The sequence below is a fragment of the Ptychodera flava genome, chromosome 7, assembly GCF_041260155.1.
Source record: "Ptychodera flava strain L36383 chromosome 7, AS_Pfla_20210202, whole genome shotgun sequence".
In the NCBI taxonomy this organism is placed as follows: domain Eukaryota; kingdom Metazoa; phylum Hemichordata; class Enteropneusta; family Ptychoderidae; genus Ptychodera; species Ptychodera flava.
Window position 1 is genome coordinate 44,564,947 of NC_091934.1, and position 11,550 is coordinate 44,576,496.

The 11,550-nt window shown below is 37.2% G+C and overlaps 1 protein-coding gene across 1 annotated transcript; it reads right to left on the reverse strand.

Moving 5' to 3' along the window:
• Positions 1 to 3,600: 3,600 nt before the first annotated feature.
• On the reverse strand, positions 3,601 to 11,077 carry LOC139137651 (uncharacterized). Its single transcript, XM_070705852.1, has 8 exons — positions 10,651 to 11,077; positions 10,046 to 10,363; positions 9,457 to 9,684; positions 9,055 to 9,131; positions 8,243 to 8,451; positions 7,474 to 7,870; positions 4,829 to 4,981; positions 3,601 to 4,591 (listed from the first exon to the last, which is right to left on the reverse strand). The coding sequence occupies exons 6-8, from the start codon at positions 7,702 to 7,704 to the stop codon at positions 4,451 to 4,453; spliced, it is 525 nt and encodes a 174-aa protein (XP_070561953.1). The 5' UTR covers positions 7,705 to 7,870; positions 8,243 to 8,451; positions 9,055 to 9,131; positions 9,457 to 9,684; positions 10,046 to 10,363; positions 10,651 to 11,077; the 3' UTR covers positions 3,601 to 4,450.
• Between the last annotated feature and the right edge of the window lie 473 nt (positions 11,078 to 11,550).

Sequence of the window (11,550 nt, forward strand, 5' to 3'; positions counted from 1 at the left end):
ATCATTGTGGACAACATGATCTAAAACAACGTGTATATATATATATATATATATATATATATATATATATATATATATATATATATATATATATATATATATATATATATATATATTATTTATTTATATATACAACATGAGACTGAGGTATTTCTGAAAAAGTTAGGGAAGCTATGAGCTTGATTTACCAAATGGCCATATGTTATCTTTAGCATCGTGCCAAACTTTCTCATAGCATTGTTGAACACATTGATGCCCTGTCCTTGAGGGTGAAGACAACTTGGCGACATGTTAAAGGAGATGCCTCGTATTTACGACAGGCAATGTGGCCATCTGTATGCGGAAACGGGGACAAGTTTGGTTTTGAAAAGGCAAATTAACCAAGTTAGCAGGATAATGTATTAGCCGGTTAAAAAATAATCAGGATGCTTCAGATTTCCAATTCCTGAACAACATGAACTTCTTCACATCATGCTCTCCAACGTTTTCGAAAACATACCTGGAAAGTGCACATTTTGGACTGAATGTGAGATTGTTGATTCTAAATCAGGCCATATTCTGCACAGATTGTATCATGTTTGTATGTCCATGTCTTTATAAATAACTGTAATATTGCACTTTGGAGAAAGAATGTTATGGAGTAATTGGCATTTTAGCATTAACTAATACGAATAGCGATAATTAATCTAACATCACGCAATAATTTTTTTTTTGCAAAGCTAGAATCTTCAGATTTGCACACAGCTTAGCGAAGTGTGGAGCATTGGGTAATACAGATGCTCATGGAAAATACAATGTTCTCATTGCCATTACATGGGCAATGGTAAATAACCTTTTCGATACTGACGCTCAGACAGGCGGAAGAAAATTGGCGCTGCACTTTCTGCCATACCACACGTTTTCGGGGATATAATTCAGCACTTTGTCTGATCTGTGGCATCTTGTGGTCATGGAGACGCTGTGAAGATGCCAGAATCTTGGCAACGCATATCAGACCTTTGATAAAATTGGCCTAATTTGCATGCTTTGTGTTTTCCAAGATTATAGGCCTGCACATCGATGGAATCCCTGTAGAACAAACTATGTTTACCCTATTTCAGACATATTTTGATATTCAAACGCAGTGGAATTATTTGAGAATGTAGCTGATCATAAAAATTATGAAGAGATGGGGCTTTCAATTTGTCATTCAAGCACATCGGCACTGTCGGTTCTATGAACAACACTTGAGATTCAGAAAATGCTTTCAAAAGACACATCGACTTAAGACACAGATAAGGAAACTTTTTAGGGTATCGGTTTCCTACTTTATTAGACAGTTTTTGTTCTTCAATTCCAAAAATCTGGTCACCTTTCTTTTTTGGGTGTATGGGAAAACTGATAATTTTGGTTGAAACATCATTATCTCCCTATCATTGACAAAAAGATTATTCTTTCGACAGCTCGCCTAGATATCCCAAATTATTCACTATGCAAAAGCATGCAATGCAAATGCTGAGATTTTGAAGAGACGCTTTGCTTAGAAAGCAAATCAACAGTTTGATGAAAAGGATTTCTATGAGTGAAAACTTAATTATACGTAAGGTGTATGATGTTGTGTACTTCACTTCTGACTTGAGGAGGAGATGAATAAATTCAGTCTTCTAATCTGAGTTTCTTTGATCAGAAATATATCTTCATGGTCTAAGCCATAAATGAATTTTTCTTGATGTCATCATTTTTGTATCATTCCCCCCCCCCAATTCTGTAATCATTTATATAAATGGACATGCTCATCGTCCGAAATAAAGAATTAAGAATAATAATAATAATAATTATTATTATTATTATTATTATTATTATTACAAGTTTAGGGGCTATAAGTATTATATAGAAATGTAATAACACTAGTTCATTGAAGTCTGGGAATTCTGAAAAGAGGTGTTGTTTATTTTAATTTTGTCAAAAGGGGTGACTTCTTCTAATTGTTGTACGTGCAGCGCAGAATTATGCATCATACGGTACGGAGAGAGGGATATCATTAGGCCAAGGAGTAATTAATTAGATGCTTGTCGGAAAAGTGACACTAAGCAGTTTAAAGCGATACCAGCAGGCCCAGACTTTTAACTTGTGTGCGAACTTTACGGATACACATTAAATCGGAAGCCACAGAACAGCGCCACAAAACGGCAAAAATTAGAGAGGCACCTTTTCATCATATAGGCAGAAATCAATGTATTATTGCCTTATTTGTATTGTACGGTGATTTTTTTAACAGCACAATGGCAAATTAACTGTAATGTTATTAAAAATTACTTCAAACCATAACATAAATGATCAAAACAGGCACGTGCATATAGAATAAAACATTTTTTTTTTATTTCTTGAAGTGACAAGACTCAAATAAATTACAAATAAACAAAGTTTCGGGCAAACATCTTTTACAAACTCTCTGAATATCAAAAGTAACTTATCCCACAAAGTTGCATTTAAAAAAAGGGAGAAATAAAGAGCTAAACAAAAAAAATATAGGAAACGAAAAGGAAAGGTACACAGAAACTGAAAAAATACAAATTGACATTGTTAAAGCAATGTAAGCTTAACATCTGTACCAAGTTTCATGAAATCTGATGCAGTATTTCTCGACATATCAGTCTAATTATGAAACTTAGGTAATTGACATGATACTGCTACATGCCGTTCAACAAATCAATGTGCATATGTATGACGTAAGTCAATGTCCTTATACCAACTTTGAATGATACTGGTGGAAAGATGTCTGAGTTATGGCTCTGAACATGAAAAGATCGTAACAAAATGGCTGCCATGCAGCCATATTTAATCTTACTGTCTAAAAAATCTACATGCATATGTATGACATAAGTCAATGTCCATGTACCAACCTGAATAAAATCGGTTGAGACTTGCCAGAGTTATGGCTTTTGACATGAAAAAAAAAACATAACAAAATGGCTGCCATGTGGTCATATTGGATCATATCGTGAACAAATCGATATACATATGTATTACATGAGTCAATGTCCTTGTAATAACTTTGAATAAAATCGGTTGAGATATGATTGAGTAATTGCTCCGTACATGAAAAAATTGTAACAAAATGGTGGCATGGCAGCCATATCGACGTGCATATGTATGACATAGGTCAAAGTCATTGTACAAAGTTTGAATAAAATCCATTTAGACGGGCCTGAGTTATGGCTAAGAACATGAAAAATTGTAACAAAATGGCTGCCATGCGGCCATATTGGATCATATCATGAAACAAATTGACATGCATATGTATGACATAGGTCAATGTCCTTGTACCGACTTTGAATAAAATCGATTGAGATATGCCTGAGTTATGGCTCCACACATGACAAAATTGTAATAAGATTGCCGCATGGCAGCCATATTGGATCATGTTGTGAAACAAATTGATGTGCATATGTATGATGAAGGTCAATGTCCTTGTACCAACTTTCAATAACAATCGGTTGAAACATGTCCGAGTTATGGCTCCGTACATAAAAAAATTGTAATAAAATGGTCGCACGATGGCCATATTGGATCATATCACAAAACAAATCGACGTGCATATGTATGACTATCAAGTAATCCTTGTACCAAGTTTGAATGAAATCGCTCCATGTATCTCTGAGATATCTGTGTGAACGGACGGATGCATGGACAGACAAACGCACACACTGACACACGCACGGACATGACCAAACCTATAAGTCCCCCGGACGGTATCTGTTGGGACTAAAAAGACAAAGCATCAATTTAGTAAAAATATGATTCATAGAAAGAACCAGGTTTCATTGTTTTTATTTACATATTGGTTTGTTATTGACTTTATTAATTTGTTCTTTACATGTTTATTTTATCATGATTTATCTTTACTTTTATCACTATGGCCATCATTATTTCACTTTGCTTATTTGGTTCTGTATGAACCCCTTTGTGTTTTTGGCAATTTCACATTGACTGGGATTGTCATCACATTATGCTCCCTTACCATAAGTTCTAATTTCTTTAAACCATTATGGCCAGGTACTTTACTATACCGGTCCATTCCCTTCCTAATCTCATGATGGATACTCTCTACACCGTTCTGTGAGGAAACCAAAGCCAAACCCTGTGTTTTCAATCTGAGGGATGACATGATCTTCTAACATATGCATTTTGGGGTACACTTTCATAAGGAAAGTGTTCTCTGTAATATGCCATTAAATGTGATATGTTTCCCTTCCTAATCTCATGATGGATACTCTCTACACCGTTCTGTGAGGAAACCAAAGCCAAACCCTGTGTTTCAATCGGAGGGATGACATGATCTTCTAACATATGCATTTTGGGGTACACTTTCATAAGGAAAGTGTTCTCTGTAATATGCCATTAAATGTGATATGTTTGAACTGAGAATATAACTGCTAATATATTCAACTGACATTCTATTGCTTGTACTCTAAAGATTATGGCAGGCTGCAAATTTTGAAAATATTGGCTTATACAGACCACAAATGTGTGCAGCCTGTTCATTCAGCTGTGGGCATATTCTTGCTGTGGTCCTGATGACGCTCTTGCACAACGTTTGAATGTTTTCTTCCTGTAACACAAAAAATAAAAAAAAGGATATGATAACTTTCTTTCAAAGAAGCAAACAGAGCTGTTTCACTGAAAGTAGGTCAAAATAATGTAGACAAAATACATCTTCTGTAGTATATATATATATATATATAACACAATAAATCTGACACTGAAAGCTTGAAAATCATGACAAGCAGAATACTGAACCTTTTAATGACTTTAGCAACAAAACAGTGTACAGTTGTAAAACACATACTTTACAGCACTTGTTCACATGATTTCCGATGAATGCCTGCCCGTGGTAAGAATGACGTCCAACACCAAATGACTGCAGAGCTTGGTCAATACCGCAGACTACAAAACCACATTGTTTTGGCAGTTTCGCTTTTACGTCTGTAGCTTCAGATATCTACGAAAACAAAGATAAACACTGTGTTGTCTGGAAATGACTGCACTACAAATGTGCACAAGCCAAAATTCTGAAAATGCAGCATAGACATGACTGTGCACTTGAGATTGACAATGTTATTGCTTATCATCACAAAAATGATCTTACTTCTGGTATCAATATGCCATTTTCAAAGATGAAGGAGACCCTCTGAGATCTCAGGTTGCTAGACAGGTTATCTGTGGGTGTTCTCACATGATACAGGAAATTTAACACCATGCTAAACAAGTCATTGTCAATGACATAGTCCCCACTTGTAAAAGGAGTATTAGTCTTGATGGGGCAGGGAAATGTGGTCATTAAAAAGTATCGCTGGAGTGTATAAGTTCACATCTATGGGCACATAGGTTTATGTCATTTTTCCCAATTTATAACAAGAGGCATGTCTAAGTTATGGTTCTAAATCGGGAAAAAAGATCAGACCTCTAGCTGTGTTGGCCAGCCAAGAAATACATATGTGCATAATAAATGAGGTACGAGATGTGAAATCTGAAGGTCTAATATCCTATCAAAATTGAAGCTTATAGAACTTCAGACCTCTTGCTCTATTGGCTCGCTCAAAATTAGATATGTGCATAATTGATGAGGTACAATATGTGGCGTCATAAGGTGTCCCATCATACCATATATGAAAGGTTTGGCACTTGTGGTTACTGAGTTGTGGACAAATATGTATATTTGAGGTCAAAGGTCACCAAGGTCACATGACATTTTGTCAAAAAAATTGTATTGCTAAGTTATCCCTATATACCAAAAATCAGACCTCTAGCTCTATTGGCTCGCTCAAAATTAGATATGTGCATAATTAATGAGGTACAATATGTGGCGTCATAAAGTGTCCCATCATACCATACATGAAGGGTGTATCACTTGTGGTTACTGAGTTATGGACAAATATGTATATTTGAGGTCAAAGGTCACCGAGGTCACGTGACATTTTGTAAAAAAAAAATTGTATTGCAAAGTTATCCCTATATAACAAAAATCCCTATATACCAAAAATCAGACCTCTAGCTCGATTGGCTTGCTCAAAATTAGATATGCGCATAATGAATGAGGTACAATATGTGGCGTCATAAGCTGTCCCATCATACCATACATGAAGGGTGTAGCACTTGTGGTTACTGAGCTATGGACAAATATGTATATTTGAGGTCAAAGGTCACCGAGGTCACATGACATTTTGTCAAAAAAATTGTATTGCTAAGTTATCCCTATATACCAAAAATCAGACCTCTAGCTCGATTGGCTTGCTCAAAATTAGATATGCACATAATTAATGAGGTACAATATGTGGCGTCATAAGCTGTCCCATCATACCATATATGAAGGGTGTAGCACTTGTGGTTACTGAGTTATGGACAAATATATATATTTGAGGTCAAAGGTCACCAAGGTCACGCGACATTTTGTCAAAATATCTGAGATATCTGCGTGAACGGATGGACTCACGGACGGACATGACCCAATCTATAAGCCCCCTGGACTTCATCCATGGGGACTAAAAACTGTGTCACTGCATCCTTTTTGCAATATGAATACGATGAGAAACTAAATTTTTATTTTTCTTGGCCTTATACATGGGAGTCTATGGACTGCCTTATACATGGGAGTCTATGGACTGCCTTATACATGGGAGTCTATGGACTGCCTTATACATGGGAGTCTATGGATTGCCTTATACAGGGGAGTCTATAGACCGCCTTACACATGGGAGTCTATGGACTGCCTTATACATGGGAGTCTATGGACTGCCTTATACATGGGAGTCTATCGACTGCCTTATACATGGGAGTCTATGGACTGCCTTATACATGGGAGTCTATGGATTGCCTTATACAGGGGAGTCTATAGACCGCCTTACACATGGGAGTCTATGGACTGCCTTATACATGGGAGTCTATGGACTGCCTTATACATGGGAGTCTATGGACTGCCTTATACATGGGAGTCTATGGACTGCCTTATACATGGGAGTCTATGGACTGCCTTATACATGGGAGTCTATGGAGACTGCCTTATACATAGGAGTCTATGGAGATGAAAACTAAAAAGTCCTCTAACACGGCCAAATTTGATCGCATTGTGAAACAAATCGACGTGCATCTGTATGGGGTAGGGTACTATCCTTGTGCAAAGTTTGAAAGAAATTGACCTGGGCATGTCTGAGATATCTGCGTGAACGGACGGACGGACGGACGGACAGACGCACGCACGCACACACGGACGGACATGACCAAACCTATAAGTCCCCCCGGACGGTGTCCGTGGGGACTAACAAACATTACATGTTTATTTAACATGGCAACTATTCCAGTTTGATAAAAAGTGACTTGGCTAGCAACTCACTGCCACTGAAATTTAATTGTGTCTCACAAGATTTCAAAATTATCACAAAATCATGTATTTTTATTTTGTTAATGTACTATGGTCTTCTATTCATAAATACTAACCTTCCTGTCAGCTTCTTCACTGAGTTCCTGCACTTTCTCCTGGGCTTTTTTAACTTTGCCTAAGGTCATTAGTGGTGGTCTGCCATCATCTTTACTGTTGTCGTCACCATCATCATCACTGTCACAGTCATCATCAGCAAGGAGAGCCTTTTCAACATTATCAGCCAAGGTCTTACCTTCTTCTTGGAGTTCTTTCGCTTCACACTGTAATGTCTCGACTTGTTTCAACATGGCTACATATGTGTCAAATCCAGCAGGCTTCAGACGGGTTCATCAATGTCATCATCTCTCTCAGAGTCGTGATGATCTTGATATCCAGTACTGCACAGCTAGCTTCCATCATGGTGAAAAACTTTTAAAACAAGCCAGGACTGATGTGCAACCCTGGGACTGCAACCTGTGATAAAAATATAAGGGTTAGCACATGTATCTTTTACTTTAATGTATGACAATATCTTGCAACTTTCATACCTACCTATTTATGAAGAAAACACTACATACAAATATACAACAACTAGATTGATCACAAATGCTGACATATGTGCTGGCTTCATTGTCAACTTGTTTCGCATATAGCTTCACTAATAAACTTCTATTTGTGCACACCATTATGGACATAGTGGCATGCACACATGTAGATAGGTCACAGTGTGGTCTGTTGAACTGTTCAGAGAAAGGTAAAGTGAACTGATTGAAACAGAACAGAGCTATATGTTTAGTTGGTCAATGGAAGCAAACAACATAGTGGATTGAATTGATTAGTACATACTCTGTGCAGTGGTACATTGAAAAGTGGCTTTCTGACACTATTGTAGTGCTGCATGGCATGCCTTAGGTTTCCACCAGTTGAAAGAAATTCACTGTGACATTTTCTGATATCATCAAGGGTTCTCTTCTTCATTGATGGCAATGGCTGTTCCTCCTTCAGCAACTGTGTTTGTTCCTTGCTGATCACACAGCATACGCAAAAATATTTCCCTAAAATATTCAATGTGAGGAAGACAAGGAACAAAAACTGACATAATTACTTAAAAACCTTAGTAGGTATAGACATGACTGGTGTTCATGAAGTCAATTTGATGTGCATGTGTGAACTCTTGGAGAGGATGTACCTGTAATATGCAAACTTATCAATTTAAATATTTATTTCAAAGAAATTCATGGTTACTACATTTTGCATTGCCAGTATACATATTAATACTATGTGTAAGAATTAAATTGAGAAATAAACACAAGAATTTCTACAGAGGAAAACAATCATTTGTCAATAGCTTGCAAATATTTATCAAGATCTGACCCACTGTGTACCCCTTCCTTTAAATTTATCTGACTAATCAATGTTAGCTGTGAATGTCTTAAGTCAACAAAAAACTACAACAAATTATCATAATTGTGTTCTACAGCATATCATACACAATGCATGCTGATTATTAACAGTCGCACATATTGCAAACTGATAGGTCAAGGATGTACACATGTAAATCATAGGTAAAATGAAGTGTACACAATAAACTGCCTGTCCTGTCAGTGCCTCAACTTTTCTCACGTATAAATCATAGCATGCAAGTATACATTTCATACCATTTGGTCCAGACAATCCATAACTCTTGGCCAGATACTCATTATCTCCCATCATCCGTGCTAATTGTGTCTTGTCCCTGAAATAAATCAAAGTGGAATGTAAGACAATTGTCCACACCATTCTAAATTAATGCCCATGTTTCTACACATCAATGCATTTGTACATGCAAGAAAACAACTTTGCCCTTTGTACTATTTAATGTAGGTATCATATTTATGCTGCATAAGTTTGGTCAGATTTGCACATTGTTTTTCAGATTTTTGGATCAGCAGTATAATGCATGTATTAAACTTGGATAACCAATATGTATGTATCTTAAGTTCCAAATATTGTACCAAAATAGATATATGGTTCAATCTGTTCATTGTTTAGTAAAACACAGTATGCATGTTTAGACTTACTTCCACTTTGTGCCATCCAGTTTGTCTACCTGACCTCTGTTAACAGCTAAAGCTATTTCTAAATTGTATTAGGAATCAGGTGCTGCAAATGTACTCCAAATCACTGTATTATCTGCTACATTTGGATTACTGATGTTAGCAACTTGGTAAACCATTCTCAGGGTTCCCTGACCCTTGTCCCCACCTAACTTTATCCAAATTTTACCATGCCGGGTAAGTTTGCTAGACCTGAAGACAAATATGAACAAGATGCAAAAACAACAGTAACACATATATTCAGTAATATGTAATAACAAGATTACTTATCCACAGTCTTTCTCTACATGATCATAATAGAGTTTGCACACAATCCCAAAAGTCTGACTGCAAGCCTGCTGTCCCAATATTAATACTCATGTGCTTATATAAGAGCATATAAGAACAATCTAGAACTTTTACTGACATGCTAATTACTGTTCTAAAATTCTCTCTCTTACACAACTAATTAAATTTCCAGAAAATTCCAAACATGACTTATTAAATTCATGGTTGTGAGGTCAAGAAGGACAGCGACCTTGAAGTGTGGGGGAAAATGACCTGCATAACATACCTCACTTCCAATATTCACATGCCATGCCTTGAAGTAATGCCGTAATTTCCTCTTGGCAGCCCATGTTGTTCCCATAGCAACTTCCAAATGAAGGCCAGCACCTGGAGGTATGTCAGGAGTGAGTCCCAAGATCTGGAGGATTTTCCTTCTTGTCCTTTTGTTGGTGTCTCACCTCCTCTCACTCAGCTGCAGCATCGCATCACCACCACTGACAATGTCTCTCCTCTGACTTAACTGCAACACCCTCTGACGTCTTGTCCTAGTGCTAGCTTCTGAGGTTGTTTTTCGTGGCTTTGGTGTATATGTTAAACACAATGGCTGAAAAAAATCACACCAAAAATTGAAAAACCAAATTTATCTTTCAAAAGTATATGAGGGTGATAAATTCATGAAATTGGACTAGCTCATTACTTGATGAAATTAATTTGTTGAACCACTACCAGGTCACACATGTACTACAAAACCAAATAAATGTTATTACAAATACAAAATTTACAAATTATCATATTCCATGATAGCTTTATCAGAAGAATTTACTCCAAAATCTAACTGTATATTGATATGTGGGTATAGATCAGCAAGAGTAATGCTGGTAAAAAACTCACCTGGCCCTTGGTTTTAACCTTTATCAAACTATCATCACTTCTGTTTGCTTCTATTTTTTCTTGACAAGTGTTGTTGCAATTCTTCATACTGTAGCAGCATATGCACCGCTGATACATTCTGCAACACAATTTCTGCGGCCTTCACTGCACATATATTGTTCTGCCTATCCCTTGATGTTTCATCATTTGATGTCTCGGTATTGATTGGGTCAGGAATGGGGACTGGAGTATGGTGGCTTCTGATGGGAAATGGGCTCACTGACGAGAAACAGTGGTCTCCAGCAATGGACTGGTAAACACACCATTCCGTGTTGTGTTGCAGATCTTGCAGTGGCACAACTGACTTACAACCGACATTCCCATAATCACATGTGACTGTGGCATTTGATAGCATGTTTGCAAAGGCAATGGGGGGACTTACAATAGATTCACATAATAGAGAGACGGCAAACAGGACAGGATGAAGAAACTTGCAACCACTGACACAAACATTCAGCACAACACACATGTGGTCCATCACACAAAAGTTGTATTGATCCATCTATTATGTCTTTGCAAATGGGACACTCCATTTCTTCAATGAGATCATTGAACCTCTGTCTCTGCAAGGGAATGAATCTTCTCATCTTTTTTCCTGCCCTCTGTTTTACAGCTGCTGTTAGATTTGTACTGCCATGAGTTTCACTCTGTAGTTTCCCCGTCTTTCCTGTCTCCTTGCCAGTGATACCAGAAATGTCACTGCCTTGGTATTGACTTGGTCTGCCCCTGTTTTTACTGTCTTTCTTTTTCTTTCCTGCCTTACACAATGCATCACCACCGCACATCTCCGTACTCTACAGTGTCTGGACCATTTCACTACGTGTGTCCCTGGCCGATAGGTTTTGTTATTGCTTTTGCCTG

What these genes read in the sequence shown, in the direction of transcription:
- LOC139137651 (XM_070705852.1), bottom strand. Translation starts at nt 7,704, where the DNA reads ATGTTGAAACAAGTCGAGACATTACAGTGTGAAGCGAAAGAACTCCAA. An exon ending in GTGAAGAAGCTGACAGGAAG is followed by an intron (nt 4,982 to 7,473) that starts GTTAGTATTTAT and finishes TTGTTTTCGTAG; the next exon opens with ATATCTGAAGCTACAGACGT. An exon ending in ATGTGAACAAGTGCTGTAAA is followed by an intron (nt 4,592 to 4,828) that starts GTATGTGTTTTA and finishes TTTGTGTTACAG; the next exon opens with GAAGAAAACATTCAAACGTT.